General features: G+C 38.2%; 1 protein-coding gene across 1 annotated transcript; it reads right to left on the bottom strand.

The window, feature by feature from the left end:
• Positions 1 to 15,317: 15,317 nt before the first annotated feature.
• LOC148573589 (uncharacterized) lies at positions 15,318 to 16,871 on the bottom strand. The gene has a single exon (XM_088504625.1). The coding sequence runs from the start codon at positions 16,869 to 16,871 to the stop codon at positions 15,318 to 15,320; it is 1,554 nt and encodes a 517-aa protein (XP_088360751.1).
• Positions 16,872 to 20,293: the final 3,422 nt, after the last annotated feature.

The raw sequence follows: 20,293 nt of genomic DNA on the forward strand, positions 1-20,293 counted from the left end.
GGTAAGTGAAGTTTTGTGTGTGAGAGAGAGAACATACATAGAATATAAAAGAGGAGAGAAAAGAATGAGAAAGAGAGTGATGGTAGAAAGAGAACGTATAAAGGGTTACATGGTATTTTATTGAATAAGTTTTTAGAATTTGAATAGTTTTGTCAAGTGAAATTTATCTTTTATGGTGTTGAAATTTATTTTGTTTTTTTATGGGTAAATTTGTCAACGCCTAAATCTTTCATGATCAGAAATGGTTATTTGCTCATTTTTTATTTTTTGTTATGGATCTGAGTTCTATTTAAAAATCTGTTACTGGTCAATAAGTTACTGCTTACACATGGTAGATTCGAACCCTTGATACTTGTTTAAGTAGACAAGTGAGTTAACCACTCGACCAACAATAGTTGATTAAATTTTTTTTATTAGATCTGTCAAAAAAAGATATTTTTTAGAGATAATTCTGCTCAAATGTCATTTATATATTAAATCAATTAGGTTCATGCTTTAATATGTACGGTGTCAGTAATTTAGTGGGCCGTAATCTTCTAGTAGATATTAATTAAGAAAATATTTTAAAATTAAAGTACTGTTGGACTTAATAATTAGAGTAAACAAAAACCATGTTATTTGTGTTCAAATTGGATGACAAACTTTATATATATATATATATATATGTTTCGTTCAAATAGTCATGTGAGAAAATATCCATTAAATGAGAATCTGACGTTAGAGGATGGCATGCGATTCTAACACAAAAAGGAATGGCAATAAGTCAAGAAATCGCCATATTGCGATATTGAGACTACGACATAAAGGCAATAAATCCCATGTAATGGCACCAACAAAGGGCAGGAATAAAAGGGAAGGGCACTCAATAGGTAAATCTCGAATGCCATATACTACTCAAACACTCACCTAACTTTAGCATCAAAGTGTCATGCAGGTTGCTCTCCTAACCTGGTTCTACATGCGTCGAAGCTAGGATCTCCAACTTCTAACCCGCAGTTTGTGAACTCGCTCTTGGTACAAACATTTGACACCGTTTGTTGGGATCCTACTTTGCTAAAAATCATGACTGAACATCGAATTTACTCTACAATCAATCTTAAAACACCATTGAAAGATCAACATCGGGAGGACAGACATGAAACCGATGTTACTCCTAGTCATGAAGAAGTTCTCCTCGAGTATGAAAATCAAGGGGCCTCTAATCCGGATCTCCGTCACGTAGAAGCTCGTCACTTCGCTGGCCTAGGGGATAACAACCACCATAATATGCAGGAAATGCGACATTGGGTGCAAGAATTAGAGCGCCACCATTCGGAACTCAAACGACGGTTGGCTAAGTGCTCTTTGTCTAGGCAATCTCACTCTGAGGTTGTCCAGCCAGGGAACGTGAAGAGCGTAACCTATAACATCCCACCATTCATTGCCTTATGCTTAAGTCATAATTCAGTTATGGTTTGGTGCTACGACACAAAGTTAAGATATAAATATGTATATATAAAAAGAAATATTATACTAGATGCCCGTGAAAGGATTTAAAATTTAAGAAAAGATAATTCGTCGATCGCTCATATTCGATTACGTGTGTGTGTGCGTGTATATATATATATATATATATATATATATATATATATATATATATATATATATATATATAAACGCATTGGAAGAAAGGTAGATAATTAAAAACTCGAAGAAAGATTAAGGGTAAATATATATATAAGTATCAACTAGTCTCGGCCTACAAAGATTAGGCCGGCTAGAGTTACAACAGTAAAACAGTTAGATAGACACAACCCATCTCTCCAAAATACATCATAAGCCTCTAAAGGTAAGTCTTAAAAACAAGTGCATAATATAAGTGTTTTCAAAAGACGAAGAGAGTCAAAAATTAAAGTAGAACAAAAGGTTTTCTTCGCTATCCTTCCAGATAAACATTCTGCTCACTGAGAAGCATCGGGACCTGCATATGAAAAGTACCCACCATTCATTGCCTTATGCTTAAGTCATAATTTAGTTATGGTTTGGTGCTACGACACAAAGTTAAGATATAAATATGTATATATAAAAAGGAATATTATACTAGATGCCCGTGAAAGGATTTAAAATTTAAGGAAAGATAATTCGTCGATCGCTCACATTCGATTACGTGTGTGTGTGTGTGTGTGTGTGTATGTGTGTGTGTGTGTGTGTGTGTCTATATATATATATATATATATATATATATATATATATATATATATATAAGCGCATTGGAAGAAAGGTAGATAATTAAAAACTCGAAGAAAGATTAAGGGTAAATATATATATAAGTATCAACTAGTCTCGGCCTACAAAGATTAGGCCGGCTAGAGTTACAACAGTAAAACAGTTAGATAGACATAACCCATCTCTCCAAAATACATCATAAGCCTCTAAAGGTAAGTCTTAAAAACAAGTGCATAATATAAGTGTTTTCAAAAGAAGAAGAGAGTCAAAAATTAAAGCAGAACAAAAGGTTTTCTTTGCTATCCTTCCAGATAAACATTCTGCTCACTGAGAAGCATCGGGACTTTCATGTGAAAAGTAAGAATTCTTGAAATGGGTGAGAACATCATCCCTTATGGGTTCTCAGTAGGGCAATAATTCCAAATAGAGGCTATGTAAAACCACATGAACCCGCTAGGCAATCTTAATCTCTAATCATTCAAGGTTCAAGCTTAGGGTTCTTTCTAATCCGAACAAGGTAAATAAACTAAATCTCAAATATGTGATCTCTCAATCTCAGTTCTCGATGATACAAGTCATCATCTCTCTCATTATCATAGTTTTCCAATTTTAATAATTCAATATCAAAACTTAGTTTCAATGTTATCAATTTATTCTCAGTTTTTCCTCAAACCTCAATCACTACATCTCATCAGGAACAACCCTCAGTGTCACCACTGTTAGTATAAGGGATACCTTAGTTGTGCAAACACATACGAGACAATACAAAGAATACACAAATAGAGATAACATGTAAAGCAGTTCAATTAATATGTAAATACAATTATTTAACAAGGCAAGCCAGATACAAGATACACACCCAAATAATACACACAAATGCAAATGATGTATGCCTATCCTACTGGCCATGGGCTCATGTGTCGGTTAAATTGCCAGAACCCGACACATCTGGTAGCTAACCAGGATATCGTCTTTCTTGGGATATAGTGTCCGACATACTCTTGGGATATAGTGCCCAACACACTTCATGGATATAGTTCCCGACACACTCTTGGGATATAGTGCCTAGCACAGTTCACACACCGAGAGAATACGAAACTTGGGATATAGTGCTCATCACACTCATGGGATATAGTGCCCACCATACTCGTGGAATATAGTACCCACCACACTCTTATGATATAGTGCCCGCCACACTCTTGTGATATAGTGTCCGCTACACTCTTGTGATATAGTGCCCGACACACTACACCAATAGAAAAAGAACCATGAACAAGCGGGATTTCACCACCATCCTTGCTCGGTGGTGCGCGAAATTGAACTCGCACAACTTCACCGGCAAGTGCACCGGGTCGTCCAAGTAATACCTCAGGTGAGTGAGGATCGATCCCACGAGGATTGTTGGATTAAGCAAGCTGTGGTTATCCTGCAGATCTTAGTCAGGCAAATAGAAAGGTAGTTGTTGTTGATTGTGCATAAACAAGAACATAAAGAGAACAGTAAAGAATTAACAGAGAAACAATAATGAAAAATCAGTTAAGGCTTCGAAGATGCTTTATCTTTTTGGATTAATACGTCTCACAGACTACTTCAACAATGAATGATTCGTTCTATGGCAAAGCTGTAAGTGATTAACTCATGTCCTCTCATAAAGTTAATCTCCTCTAATTCATATCAAACGTCATTGTCAATGGTCATTCAATATGAACGAGGATGAAGCCCGCACAATTCACTCTCCTTTGTTGATCCTACTAAAAATACCACAGACAAGGTAAGATCTTCTGGATCAGAGAATGAAGCTCAATGATTCTAGCCTTAGCGCCACAAGAACCTCATCACCCATAACTAACCAGATTATATGTCACATATCCTCGATTAGCCCAGATGAATTATTGGTTCATGTGATGTATTCTGAAGCTTTAGCTCAATACTATCCGGGTCAGGACTCGTGAAGAACTCATGTAGAAAAAGGGACATACCCAATCTCAATTGGATAAAGAATAACAATACATCATAGAATAGAATCAACATATATTGAAGTAGAAAAAGTAATATTATTAATCCATGGGAATCAACAGAGCTCTTAACATGAACCTAAGAGGTTTAGTTGCTCATAATTTATAGAGAAAACTTAGATGTAAAGTATGATACAAGTTCAATGCATAAACCTAAGTGATCTCCTCTATATATAGGAGATGCTAACTCTAAAAGATGTTAATTTTAATTTAAAAAGTACAAAGATAAGACTGCATAAGCTAAGGAGTGCTAAAATCTACTTTGGGCCCACTTTAATCGAGTGCTTCGTCCAAGCCTGGCATTCAACTTGGAGAATGGGCGTTGAAGGCCAGTTAGGGGGCTTGAACCTGCTGTCTTCTGGTCTTTGGTTGGCATCGAACGCCAGTCTTGGGCATTCAATGCTGGGCTTGGTCCTTCTTGGGCGTTGAACTCCAGATGTGGGCATTCCACGCCAGTTATGGGCACGGCTCTAGAAGAGAAGCATAAACTATTATATATTGATGGAAAGCTCTGGAAGTTAGCTTTCCAACGCCATTGAGAGTGCATCAATTAGACATCTGTAGCTTAAAATATGCTTGTTGGAATGCACGGAGGTCAGGATTTAACAACATCTGCTATCCTTTCTTCAGCTCTGAACAAGACTTTGCCAATCTTGCTAATTTCACCCAAAAATCCCCTAAAATTATAGAAAAAACACAAGAACTCAAAGTAGCATCCAAATATGAATTTTTGCACTAAAACCTACTAAAACTTAATAAAATATACTAAAAACACTATGAAAATGCGATAAAAAAGCGTATAAGATATCCACTTATCACAAACTTAAACTGTCACTTGTCCTCAAGCAACTAAAAACAAATAAGGACTAAAGAAGAGAAAAATACTTCTGAATAGCTTTGGTATCTCACTTTCCTTTGAAGCTCAGAAATATTGACATCCATTGGAACTAGAATCCGGATGATATTATTGATTCTCTTCTTTTAGTTTTTCTTGATTCTTGAACACAGCTTCTTTTTGGTGCTTTGCACTTTTGAGCCTAGCTGTGTGATGAGCAGATAATTTATACGCTTTTTGGCATTGTTCTTAGTATGTTTTTAGTAGAATCTAGTTACTTTTAGGGATATTTTCATTAGTTTTTATGTTAAATTCACATTTCTGGACTTTACTATGAGTTTGTGTATTTTTCTATGATTTCAGGTATTTTCTGGCTGAAATTGAGGGACTTGAACAAAAATCAGATTCAGAGGTTGAAGAAGGACTGCTGATGCTGTTGGATTCTGACCTCCCTGCACTCAAAGTGGATTTTCTGGAGCTACAGAACTCAAAATGGAGTGCTTCCAATTGCGTTGGAAAGTAGACATCCAGGGCTTTCCAGAAATGTATAATAGTTCATACTTTGGCCGAGTTTAGATGATGTAAAAGGGCGTTTAACTCCAATTCTACGCTGCTGTCTGGAGTTAAATGCCAGAAACACGTCACAAGCCAGAGTTGAATGCCAGAAATACGTTACAAACTGGCATTCAACTCCAAGATTGACCTCTACACGTGTAAAATTCAAGCTCAGCCCAAGCACACACCAAGTTGGCCCCGGAAGTGGATTTATGCATCAATTACTTACTTCTGTAAACCCTAGTAACTAGTTTAGTATAAATAGGACCTCTTACTATTGTATTTGACATCCTGGATTGTATTTTTGATCCTGTGATCTCGTTTTGGGGGCTGGCCATTTGGCCATGCCTGGACCTTTCACTTATGTATTTTCATACGGTAGAGTTTCTGCACTCCATAGACTAAGGTGTGGAGCTCTGCTGTTCCTCAAAGATTAATGCAAAGTACTACTGTTTTTCTATTCAATTCAACTTATTCCGCTTCTAAGATATTCATTCGCACTTCAACCTGAATGTGATGAACGTGACAATTATCATCATTCCCTATGAATGCGTGCCTGACAAATACTTCCGTTCTACCTTAGATTGAACGAGTATCTCTTGGATCTCTTAATCAGAATCTTCGTGGTATAAGCTAGATTGATGGCGGCATTCATGAGAGTCCAGAAAGTCTAAACCTTGTCTGTGGTATTCCGAGTAGGACTCTGGGATTGAATGACTGTGACGAACTTCAAACTCGCGAGTGCTGGGCGTAGTGACAGACGCAAAAGGAGGGTGAATCCTATTCCAGTATGATCGAGAACCTCAGATGATTAGCCGTGCTGTGACAGAGCATTTGGACCATTTTCACAAGAGGATGGGATGCAGCCATTGACAAGGGTGATGCCTCCAGACGATTAGCCATGCAGTGACAGCGCATCGGACCATTTTCCAGAGAGGATAAAAAGTAGCCATTGACAACGGTGATGTCCTTACATAAAGCTAGCCATGGAAAGGAGTAGGATTGATTGGATGAAGACAGCAGGAAAACAGAGGTTCAGAGGAACGAAAGCATCTCAATACACTTATCTGAGTTATCTAAGATGTCATTGGATACTTCTGCAGGTGGATCCATTCACCTAAAGAAAACGCCTACAGAAGCTCAAGAACTTATTGACATGGTTGCTAATAACCAGTTCATGTACACTTCTGAGAGGAATCCTGTGAGTAATGGGACACCTCAGAAGAAGGGAGTTCTTGAAATTGATACTCTGAATGCCATATTGGCTCAGAATAAAATATTGACTCAGCAAGTCAATATGATTTCTCAGAGTCTGAATGGAATGCAAGCTGCATCCAACAATACTCAAGAGGCAACTTCTGAAGAAGAAGCTTATGATCCTGAGAACCCTGTAATAGCAGAGGTAAATTACTTAGGTGAACCTTATGGAAACACCTATAACTCATCATGGAGAATTGCAAACGTGTGCCTTATTATTGGTTATTGTAAATATTTGCTTTTTATTTGTTTATTTGTTTTTATTTTTGTTTTTATTTTTGCTTTTTTCATAAATTAAGAGGTTATTGGTTTTTATTTAATTATTAAAAAATTTTTCAAAAATTTGTTTTTGGTGTTCATCTTGATCTTCAAGTTGTTCTTCATGTTCATCTTGACCTTCAAGTTGTTCTTAGTTGTTTTCTTCGTTGATTTAAAAATTTGAAATTTGGTGTCATTTTATTGTTTTTCTCTTTCCTCATTAAATTCAAAAATATTTTTAATTAATTTTTTTCAAAAAAAAAATTTCAGATTTTTATTTTAAAATTTTTATCTTATCTTATCTTATTTCAAAAAATCAAATTTCAAAATTCAAATTTAAAAAAAAAATTTTCAAAATTCAAATTTAAAAATTTTCAAATTTCAAATTTCAAAAATTCAAATTTCAAAAAAATTTTAAAATTCAAAATTTCAAAATTTAATTTTCAAATTCAAAATTTAAATAACCTTTTAATTTAAATTTGTTTTTTTTTTAATTTTTATTTGCTATCATGAACTCTCACCCCTTTGGCTATGAGTCTGGTTACAATTATGTTACAGGAAGAAGAAATTACAATGAGAATAGGCATCAAGGTTGGAACAATCAAAGATGGGAGGAGCCACAAGGATTTGATCAACCCTCATGGCAACAACCACCTCCAATGGACTATCAACAACCACCACCATATGCCTATGAACCCTTTCCTCAATATAACTTTGGACCACCAAACTCACAAGCCCCTTTACACCATTCACCTCCATATGACCCTAACCCATATCCACCATACTAACCACCTTATGAGCCAAATGAACCCTCTTATCCACCCCAAACCTCCATGGAGAGAGCACTTACCGATCTAAACTCTACTATACAAGCTCTCGCCGCCCAAATCAGACCACCAAATACCTTCAACAATCAACCCTCAAGCTCTAGTGTACTTCCTTTTCAATCACAGAATGATCTCCCCATCCCACCACCACCTCAATATTTGCCATCTCCATATCCATCAATCCAAGAGCACTATGATCCTACCTACGATAGCCGAGCGCAACAAGAATCAACGGATTGTCTCAAGGATCAATTTCATCCAACCCTTCATCAATTAAATCAAGCGATAAGTCAATTAGGTTCCCGACGCTCAGACACTCAAAGTGCTCCCATGGCTACATATAAAGAATCAACAAAAGAGCATAGCATGAAGGAGATACTAGAAACTCCAGTGAACAGTATGGAGCATGACTTTGTACTGGAACAAGTAGAGGAAGCCGGAATTATTGAAGAAGAAGAAGTGGTTGAAGACTTAGGAGATGCAGAACCTCGATGGGAAAGTCCAGTTATAGAACCCCATTCCAAGACGTTTGAAATTGATGCTGAGGAGGGTGTACAACCTCCAAGGCATATCACAGTTGAAGACTTGAAAGAGGTTGATCAAGAGATGGAGATTTAAGAAGAAGAAGCACAACCTCCCATGCCCTTGGAAAGCAATAAAGAGAAGATTGAATTGGAAGAAAGCTACCAAGAGGAAGAGGTTGAAATTGAAGAAGCTTGCAAAGAGGTGGTAATTATCAGAGAAGAGCACAAGGGAGTGGAGCTTGCAATTTCATTAAAAATACCTCCCCCTAAGTTGCCATCATCCTTTACAACATTCAAGTGGGTAAAATTCATATCCCTTAGCTTTCAAATTCCACTTGAATATGGGCTACTGGAGACGGATGGTCAACTTAGAGCTCTTTGTGGCATTAAGAGTAAGAGAAAGATGGTCAGTGGTAAGAACTATCCTGCAAGGTTCATTATGGTTGGAAGCTTAAAGTTTAAACGCAAAGGTTGGTGTAAAGCTCAATTGAATGGGTCTAGGAAGTTGTTTGGACGCTTCAGTGAGAATTCTAAAGCTGAACCACCCGGATGGAATCATGATAATCAACTTGAAGATGGGTGCAAAAGCAAGATTTGGGACCCCGGAATTCATTCCAACAATCAACACTCTTGGGGCCTTGTCACTTGCTTTAACTTACTTGAAGGCGTTTTGCACCTAGTTTGGGACCCCGGAGGCCATTGGAATCACAAACATTGGTGAAGATTCCTGGATGAATACAAGCATAAGCCACCATAACAGGAAGCTCACCAAATATCCAACTTAAGGACTCTAACTAAAAGTGCTAGGTGGGAGACAACCCACCATGGTATGATCGTTTCTTTTTCAATTTTATTTCATGTTGTTTGTTTTTATTTTATTTTAATTGAACCTGGAATTATTCATAGCATCTGCATTAGCATTGCATACTGCATAATTGCATAAAAAAAAGCATGCACGTGATGCGGCAGCGTCGCTGACGCGTCCGCGTCACCAGTGCATTTTGGAAGAAAAGAATTGAACAGAGAGTCACGCGAGAGCGTGGCTGGAGGCGCGCCATTAGCACAAATTGACTCCACGTGACCGCGTCGATGACACATCCGCGTCATTTGGAAAAATAGCCTCCCACGCGACCGCGTCACCCACGCGGCCGCGTGACCTGAAATCGGCGTAAAAAGGGTGTATGGCAGAAAGTTGAGCTGGAGTTGGGCTGGACTCGTGCTGGAAGCCCAAGCCCTACCACGTGAACGCGTGCTCCACGCGTCTGCGTCATTTTTAAAAGAAAGTCCACTCACCCAGAATTTTGGCAAAAAGAGTTTCGAACAGAGAGTTGCGCGACCGCGAGGCTGCACTCGCGCCAATCGCACAAAACAGGCCACGCGTTCGCATGACCCACGCGTCCGCGTCACCGGACCTTCTTGCGCACCACGCGACCGCGTCACTCACGCGTCCGCATCACAAGCGGCGCACAGAATATCCAGATCAGCCAATTTTCTTATCTTTTCTTCTCTAATCCTTATTTTTCTTATCTTTTCTTATTTCTTTCTTCTTCCTTTCTTATTTTCTTTCACCTCCATTCTATTTTATTTGCATATTTCATTCATTGCATCTTAATTTTGTGCATATTTTTATTTTCTTTTCTAAATTAATTATTTTTTCTTTGGTGTTAAAATTTTCATATTTAACTGTTGCATCTTCCCTTGAATTATTTTTGGGTGCTTAGTGACTTGTTTTATTCTGGATAGGTTATATTATTTATATCAATGCCAATCTTTTATACCTGTATTACTTTTTGCATTGACATGAATTTACATTACCTCTCCTTACCCACACTCTCTTCCCTATTGTTGCAAATTATTGCACTCTTGAATTACCATGTGCTTTTATTTGTTTTCTCACGTACATGTTGAAGCTTCCATGTAAATGAGACTCTTATCATTTGGCATTAACCCAACCATACTTTATTTATTTTCTTATCTCTATTATTGGGTTACCTTTCTTCCCTTTTTCTTTCAGGATGGCCACCAGGAAGAGAACCGGAAAACGCTTAAAAAGGGAGACAAACAAGTCGATCTGCACAATCCTTGAAGAAAAGCATCAGTTGGAACAGCCCGTCCACCTGTACATCTTAACATGCACCGAGGACGGTGCAACCTTTAAGTGTGGGGAGGTCGATACCGATCTCCGTGGGTTAGTACTTTCTTTTCAACACCAATAATCTTATTTTCTTTATTTGTTCATTGTTGCATCTGCATATTTGATTGCATATTTATTTGATTTTGTGCATTTAGTTACTACTTGGTTAAAATAATAAATTTCTTTTTAGGACTCTATTTTTGAAAAATTTCACTAATTTAAATTGAAAAAAAAATTTTTTCTGTTAAAACTTGTTTGGAAGTTGTATTTGGAACATGAATTATAGCTAAAGAACACACAACCTGTGAGATTTGAGCTTATTTATATGGTTACATTATTTAACCATAAATATTTTATTCTTGTGTGTTTACTTCTCTATAATTGTGATCTTTACTTTGTTTCAGTCCATATGTCCATTATTTAGTGTATTTACATGCTTGCATATGATTGAGGCCATTGTTGAATTTTAGCTCACTTATCCCAAATAAGCCTACCCTTTCAACCACCTTTGTTTGCCACCTTGAGCTTTTAAATCCCTTCTGTTTTATAACCACATTACTAGCCTTAAGTAGAAAAACAAAATAAGAATCCCAAGTTGAATCCTTGGTTAGCTTAAGATAGATATTGTGTAAAATTTAAGTGTGGGAAATTTTATGAGAACATGGGATGATATGAAAAAGTAGGGAATTAAATTGAATAAGTTATTTGAAAATTTGGGAAGCATGCTCATGTGAAATCAAAATAATTAAATTACCATGTGCATTGAAGAAAAATATATTAAGTAATTAAATAAGGGGATACAAAAAAAAAAGAAGAAGAAGAAGAAGAAAAGAAAAATGAAAAAAAATATATTACCCCAAATGCAAAATAAAAAGAATCAATGCACATGGGACAAAATTCAAAAATAAGTTTGATACATGAGCATGTAATACAAAAGTGAAAAAAAAATTTGGGTAGTTAGGTAAAGTATTTTAAAATTGTATAAAGTATGTATATGTTAGGTGAGATCTTAGACTAATCAAGGATTCACTTTACTAGCTCACTTAACCTTATATATATCCTTACCTTTACCTCAACCCCATTACAACCCTAAAAATACCTCATGATGTTTGCATTGGTAAATTAAATATTTATTGATTGGTTAGATGAAGAACAAGGTTTAGAAAGCCTGATTAAGAGAAGAGTAGAGTGATTAACCCTATACACTTAAGAGACTAGAGTGATATACACTACCAGTAAGGGTTCAGTGCTTAATTCTATGTTCCCTGCTTTCATGAGCTATCTTCTTACAAGTTTATTTGCTTTTTATTGTATGATTTGAATTAGTGAAATCTGGTTTATGTTTGTCTTGAAGAGCTTATTTACTTTTAACCAAGTAGGTAGAAGCATTTCACATGTAGTTGCATTCATATAGATAGGTTGCATTTCATACATTCTTACTTTCCTCTTCATTCTTTTATAGTTCTTTCGAGCTTAGCATGAGGACATGCTAATATTTAAGTGTGGGGAGGTTGATAAACCACTATTTCACGGTTTATCTTGTGCTCAATTGAGTGGATTTTATCAACTCTTTACCCACTTATTCATTATATTTGCATGGTTTTATATTTCCTTCCTGATTTTGTGCTATGATTGAAAACATGCTTCTTTGATCTTATATTTGCTTATTATTAATCTTCTCTTATTACCATTAGATGCCTTGATATGTGTGTTAAGTGCTTTCAGAGATTACAGGGCAGGAATGGCTCAAAGGATGGAAAGGAAGCATGCAAAAGTGGAAGGAATACAAGAAGTTGGAGAAACTGCAAAACTGTCTAGCCTGACCTCTTCGCACTCAAACGGCTATAACTTTAGCTACAGAGGTCCAAACGATACGGTTCTAGTTGCGTTGGAAAGCTAACATCCGGGGCTTCGATTTCATATATAATAAGCCATAGTTTCCCTGACGCTAGGCGACGCGATCGCGTGCTCCATGCGGCCGCATCGCAGTGACGGAAATCAGCGTATTTGAATTCTTCTCCAGCGATTTCCGGGCTGTTTTCGACCCAGTTCGTGGCCCAGAAAACACAGATTAGAGGCTATAAAGTGGGGGATTACATCCATTCATAAAAAAAGCTTTCACATTCACAATTTGAGGAGTAGATGTAGTTTTTAGAGAGAGAGGTTCTCTCCTCTCTCTTAGATTTAGGATTTAGGAGTTCTCTTAGTTTTAGGAGTGACTCTCAATCCCAGGTTCAATGTTCTTTTTATTTATTTTTCCAATTTAATTTGTATGTCAGATTTAAGTTCTTTTGTGAATGCAATTCGAGGTATTTTCAGACTTAATTTTGCTTTGCTTTATTTATATGAATGCTTTTAATTTAATTTAGATATTTTCCCTTTTGGTCTTGGTTAAGAAATCAGTAACTCAGGAGTTATCCAATTTAACAGCATAATTGATAATTGTTATCCTTGCTAATTGAATTGATCTTCAATAATCCCAATCTTTTCTTAGGAATTAACTAGGATTCAAAGATCTAACTAATTAGTCACTTGACCTTCCCTTGTTATAGCAAAGGTTAACTAAGTGGAATTGAGATTCAGTTTTCATCATCATTGATAAGGATAACTAGACTGGACTTCCAATTTCTCATACCTTGCCAAAAGTTTATTTTACAGTTATTTATTTATTTTATTTGTCATTTAAATATATCTGTGCTCATTGCCCAAGCTCCAAAACCCCCAATTTACAAAACTCATAACCAATAATAAGAACATACTTCCCTGCAATTCTTTGAGAAGACGACCCGAGGTTTAAATACTCGGTTATCAATTTTGAAGGGGTTTGTTACTTGTGACAACCAAAACTTTTGTAAGAAAGGTTGATTGCTTGGTTTAGTAACTATACTTGCAACGAGTATTTACTATAACTTCTAAACCATCAATCTTCAGTTCTTCAGCGATCACTTGCTTTCTCCACGTTAGCTTCCACGTTAACTAAGTTAACGTGGCAACTAACATGGCTCATTGTAGCTTGGCCAACGTTAGTGACAAAGGTGAGTGTCACTAACGTTGGCTTCTCTTTTGCTTCCCAACGTTAGAGTCCACGTTAACTGAGTTAACGTGGCTCTTAACGTGGCCACTTTTGAGCTTGGTCCAACGTTAGTGACAAAGGTGAGTGTCACTAACGTTGGCCTTATTTCTTTCTTCCACGTTAGAGTTCACGTTAACTTAGTTAACATGACTCTTAACGTGGGCTATGATGGCTTTCGAGGACGTCATTGGCGATTACTTTTCTCATTAACGTTGCAATCTAGCTCCCATTCCACGTTGGTGGTCACGTTAGTTAGACTAACGTGGCTGCCAACGTGGCTCTTTCTTGCTTCCTTTGTCCTGAAATCAAGCAATCCAGTACATCAAAGTTCTAATCCACATTATGAGACATGCATCATCCAATTTGTCATCTAATTCATGCAAAATTCTCATGAAATCATGTAAAGTGCTCAATGTATGCTTAAATCAAGATGTAAGTGAAATTCTACCCAAAACTTGCTTATTTCCTAAGAAAATGCATGAAACTACCCTAAAATAGTAAAGAAAAGGTTAGTGAAACTGGCCAAAATGCCCTGACATCACAACACCAAACTTAAAGCTTGCTTGTCCCTAAGCAAGTACTAGAATAAGAGAATGATGAATGGAATGCCAAGAGGAATGAGTCATTATTGTGGAGGTCATATCCTTGGTTTTATGGTGGTTTCATGCATAGCAACTTAGGTTCATTCCTTCACTGGCTTTCAGATCTTTATCATGTCCTGGAATACTCACTTGATTGCACCCTATGAGACTCTTATTCATTGATCCTTTTATTATTTTCTGGGCTTATTTGTGTTCTTAGGCTAAGTGCTCTGTGAGGGGGCGACTCTTTAAGATAAGCTTTCAGCCAGCACTCCCGAACCAGTTGGTTCAATGTGCTAGGTGTTAAGATACTCCTAAGGACTTACTCCCTCAAGTCTCTTTCCCCCATACATACACACCACAGGCACATGGTTTGTTATTTCCTTTCTTGAGACCTTGGTGTTCAGCACCTCTTTGGGTTACTAAATGTTCTGTAGCAAGGTTGCTCTTGATAGTGGATTTTCAGTTGATAATCCCGGGTTAGTTAACCCAAGTTACCAAGTGATGAAGCACTCCTACGAACTTATTCATCCAAGCAGATCCTTGGTACAAGAGCACCACAGACACATCTCTCAAGTTTCAAACCCTTGGTGCCTAGCCTTATTCTTTATTAACTTTTCTTTTTTTTCAACTCTTATTGTTCTTTTCCCCTTTTTCTTATTAGGATCTTGTTATTTAGCTAGTCTCATGGGGTGTGTTTCAAGCACATAATTTAGGACAGATAGTTGTCTTCCCACTCTTGTTGGTGAATCAACTTAGCTAACTTATGACCACATCACACACTAAGGAACTTACTCCACAATATAAACTCCACTCTGGTCTTTGATAACAATCATTCTCTTTTTATTTGATTCAAAAGGAGACAAGCAACACAATAAGCAGGATGGAATTGAAAACAGGCAACTTGACTAGTAGTCATAGACCTAGGTAAGTAGAATACTAAAAACAGAATTGAAAATCCTAAACTATCATGGAAGCATGTCCTATTTCATACATGATTTTCCTTATTTAATGCTTGAAAAAGATGGAACAAAGAGGGAACTCCACCACCTTTTACTCATGGGGTTGCCCATGCTCTTCCTCTTGCTTGTCCTCTTTGTGTTTCTCTTGAGTGCTTGTACTCCCACTTCCCTTGCCTTTTCCAATCAACTTCTTCCAAAAACCAGCATCTTCCATCTTCTTTTTTAGTATTTCCTTCTGCTGTTTCACCTTCCTTTCTTCTTTTTCTACAAAATCTTTTTGGACCTCATCATATGTAGGGATGGCATAGTGTAGATTATGCATATGACTAGACATGTAGTTCAACTTGGCTTGAGTGTTTATGTTGAACTCCTCCCTATGTAGTTGCCGTCCTTCATTAAGTACACTGAACTCATTGAATGCCTTCGTCTGAGCTTGCTGGCGTTGGTTGAGTTCTTGAAGGCACTTATCTTGATGCTCTTGCCTTTCAGACACTTGATTGATGGCTTGAGTGAGCTGGGAATAATGTTCCATTTGCTGTTTCTGCCACTCTCCTTGTTGATTCATCCAATTAGAAAGGAGTTCTTCTTGACGATCCATCCTTTGAGCTTGAACATGCAGTTGTTGTTCTTGTCCCTCCATATAACTCCTTGCTAGTTCCTCAATGGCTCCATGAATGTGATTCAGGTTTATGTTGGTTGGGTCATAATATTCTCTTTGTTGGTGTTCTTCCTGATGAGATTCTTCTTGGTGGGCTCCTTCTTTTGGTTTTTGCTTTCCTATTTGAGGTCTTCTTTGTTGTTGGGCGGGCGTAGTATAGATCTGACGCTGAAGTGTAACTAGCCTCCCAGGGTTCACCCAGTCTGGATTGCTATCCTCGAAGACTACCTTGGCCTTTGTACATAATCTGAGAATGGTGCTGGGGTACCAAAGCCTGGCACCCGAATCAACCTTCTCAGCTGACTCTTGAATCCCCTCAGCTATGAGTTCATGCACATTGATTTCTCCACCCTGTACTAGGCAATGTACCATAGTCGCTCGATTAATATTAACCTCTGAATTATTTGCAGCTGGGAGGATAGACCTCCTCACGAGTTCAAACCATCCCTTGGCTTCCGGGCTAAGGTCTCCCCTCTTGATGAACCGGGGTCTCTTATCCGCATAGCTTTCCCAGTCAGCTCCTATGACACATATGTCAGTCACTATTTCTTCGAGTTCATCATTGTCAGGGCTCTTACTTATCCTTGCATGATAACTAAGCTCATCAAAATGTGGTGATTTCAGCTGAAGAGTTCTTGTTATAGCATTTGGGCTGAAGTCCACCTCTCTTCCTCTTACGTAACTTTTGAAGGTTGGGGCCTTGGTTTTGTCTTCTCTAACCACATTTGTATAGAACTCTTTGATGAGGTTTGCATTGATCTTCCCCTCTGAGTTCGTGAGCCTTTGCCACCCTCTTTGTTCAATTTTTTCTCGAATCTGTGGGCATTCATCCTCGTTGATTTGGAATGTTAACTCAGGTAGTATCTTTTTGAGCTTTATCTGCTTAAATTCCTGTTCATGGAACGCAGTTTTGAATCTCTTTTCATCGAAAGGGACGCTCTCCACCGGTTCTTTCCTCTTTTGCCTCTTGGAGCTTGATGATGCCATAAGTAGGAGTTGATGTGTGAAGGTGGTGGAAGGTATGGATAGGCGAGGGAATTCGGTTGGGTTAAGATTTGGTGCAATGAAGGAGAAGAGTGTTTGGTTTCGAGACTGAGAAGTGTGGGGAGTGAAATTGGAATGTTAAGGGTGTACTTAGTGCGAACCACTTATATAGGGAAGTGGTGTGTGGATGAAAGGTGTGGATTGATGGGGTTGGTGTATGATGAACGGATGGGGTTCTGCAGGGGATGAGCACAAGGTTCATCATCTTTATGAGGGAGATTGGTTCGGTCTTCAAGGGTCTCATTCTTTCAATGTTGCATGGCACATTTCCCAATGCATTTCCCCTTGAGACACGTGTGTACTCTCCCTTCATGAAGTGGCCGAAACTTCTCCTTTCAATTGTCCACTCAATCCACTTCAATACCCTTTTCTTCTCTCCTACAAAATAAAAGAATTGTGATTAAAAAAAATATGTGTGGAAAGTGGCGGCAAAATTAAAAGAATAACTACTTTTTAAAGTTTTTGTTTTAACTAACTAAGTGCTATTCATTAGAGCAAATCAACTAACTAGCTCAACATCCATGTGTGCAATATTGGCAACACCAAACTTAGTTTGGTTTCATGTGGTGTAAAAGATTTGTTCAAGGCCCCCAAGAGTGACATGATATGGGTTACATTGATGTTCTCTTAGTGTGCCTTGAACACCAAACTTGTTCTTCACTATATATTGCACACAAGGATTCATTCAAGTCCATGTCAAGTTGATTTGAAATTCCTGAACCTTGCATTATTAACTACTTTTAAAAGCATGTAAAACATGTGTTGCCTCCCATGAAGCGCTTATTTAGCGTCACTAGCTTGACGTTTTGCCTTTGTCATGGTGGTTGGTAATGTTTCAGATCTTCCCCTCTTGCAGTAGACCTATATCTATTGGCTTCATCAAGGATCTCCACATGTTCTAAGGAAATAACTCTGTTGATGGTGAAGACCTTAGGTAACTGAGATGGGATAGTGGGGAGATGAAGTGGAATATCTGGGAAGTAGGCTGAGATCACTTTATCTCCTGGAGAGAAGTCCTCTGTAGGGATCTTTTTGTTCCTCCACCTCCTTGGTGCCTTCTTCTTTATCCCTTTTGTTGTTGCCTTACTCTTTGTGACCTCCTCTTCTAAGGGAATTTTGTTGCTGGTCTCATATGACTCTGGTGGTTTAGGTTCCTCCTTATTTTCCTTGAGCTGTGACAGCTGCTGATTGCCTTGTTCTTCAACCAATTGGTTTCCCAGAGGTGTTGGTTGTGCTTCAGTGCTTGCCTCCTCCCTCAGTATCTCATTATGATCTGTTTCTTGTGAGAGTTTGAAGACATTGAAGCTGAGTTGTTCATCATGGATCCTCAAAATTAGCTCCCCTCGCTCCACATCTATGAGTGCTCTGGCTGTAGCTAAGAAAGGTCTTTCCAATATGATTGGGTGAGTGTGACTTTCTTCCATGTCCAAGATGACAAAGTCTGTGGGAAGAAAGTATTTTCCCACCTTCACCAGCACATTTTCAACCACTCCTACTGCTTGTTTTTGAGTTTTGTCAGCCAGCCTGATAACTACATCTGTTGGTATTATCTCATTGATCTGCAGCCTTTTCACAAGGGATAAAGGCATTAAGTTGATGCTTGCTCCCAAATCGCAGAGTGCTTTATCAAACATTGTTTTCCTATGGGTGACAATCATCTTTTTTACTAACGTTCCTCACACAGGGATGATCCACATTAACTTTAACGTTAGTGGCATCAACGTGACCACTAACGATGCCTCTTGATCTTTCGCACACGTTATTGGGACTCACCTTTTCCAATAACGTTGAGAGTCCTCCCTCCCCCCTACGTTAGAGTTCACGTTAACTTAGTTAACGTGGCTCTTAACGTAGGCTTGCCAATTCTTCGAGAACGTTAGTGACACTTACCTTTGTCACTAACGTTCCAAGGTGCCCCTACTTCCCACGTTAGAGTCCATGTTAACTAAGTTAACGTGGCTTCTAACGTGGTAATGATAGCCATCTCCAACGTTAGTGACAAAGGTGAGTGTCACTAACATTGGCTCATCATCCTATCCTCAATGTTAGCTTCCACGTTAACTAAGTTAACGTGGGAGTTAACGTGGCTCATAGTGGCTCATTGTGGCTCATTCCAACGTTAGTGACAAAGGTAAGTGTCACTAACGTTGGCGATCACTTGCTTTCTCCACGTTAGCTTCCACGTTAACTAAGTTAACGTGGCAACTAACGTGGCTCATTGTAGCTTGGCCAACATTAGTGACAAAGGTAAGTGTCACTAACGTTGGCTTCTCTTTTGCTTCCCAACGTTAGAGTCCACGTTAACTGAGTTAACGTGGCTCTTAACATGGCCACTTATGAGCTTGGTCCAACGTTAGTGACAAAGGTGAGTGTCACTAACGTTGGCTTTATTTCTTTCTTCCACGTTAGAGTTCACATTAACTTAGTTAACGTGACTCTTAACGTGAGCTATGATGGCTTTCGAGGATGTTATTGGCGATTACTTTTCTCATTAACGTTGCAAGCTAGCTCCCATTCCACGTTGGTAGTCACGTTAGTTAGACTAACGTGGCTGCCAACGTAGCTCTTTCTTGCTTCCTTTGTCCTGAAATCAGGCAATACAGTGCATCAAAGTTCTAATCCACATCATGAGACATGCATCATCCAATTTGTCATCTAATTCATGCAAAATTCTCATGAAATCATGTAAAGTGCTCAATGTATGCTTAAATCAAGATGTAAGTGAAATTCTACCCAAAACTTGCTTATTTCCTAAGAAAATGCATGAAACTACCTTAAAACAGTAAAGAAAAGGTCAGTGAAACTAGCCAAAATACCCTGGCATCAATTCACATATATAGGTTACATTGCATTTCATAGGTTTTACACGTTCTTACTCATTTCATTTATCTCCTTCAATTAAGCATGAGGACATGCTAATGTTTAAGTGTGGGTAGGTTGATAAACCACTATTCATGGTTTATATTGTGTTTAATTGTGTGGTTTTATCATGATCTTTGCCCACTTATTCATTAAATAAGCATGCATTTATATTTCCTTCCTAAAGATGTTTTATGGTTGAAAACTTGCTTCCTAGAGACTTTTAATTATGTATTTTATTTCTCCTTTATTCCATTCGATGTCGTGATCTGTGTGTTAAGTGTTTCAGGCTTTATAAGGCATAAATGAGTTGGAGATTGGAAGGGAAGTCTGCAAAAATGGAAGGAACACAAGAAATTGAGGAGATGACCAGCGAGAGGCGACGCGGTCGCATGGATGACGCGACTGCGCGGAAAAGAGCAATTTGCATCGACGCAGCTGCATGGATAATGCTACCGCGCGGATGGAACAGCACGAGTGACGTGGCCCCATGGACGACGCGTCCG

The sequence above is a fragment of the Arachis ipaensis genome, chromosome B2, assembly GCF_059453495.1.
Source record: "Arachis ipaensis isolate K30076 ecotype BB chromosome B2, ASM5945349v1, whole genome shotgun sequence".
Lineage (NCBI taxonomy): Eukaryota > Viridiplantae > Streptophyta > Magnoliopsida > Fabales > Fabaceae > Arachis > Arachis ipaensis.

Excerpts from the sequence above, each read along its gene's own strand:
- LOC148573589 (XM_088504625.1), bottom strand. The coding sequence starts at position 16,871 with ATGGCATCATCAAGCTCCAAGAGGCAAAAGAGGAAAGAACCGGTGGAG.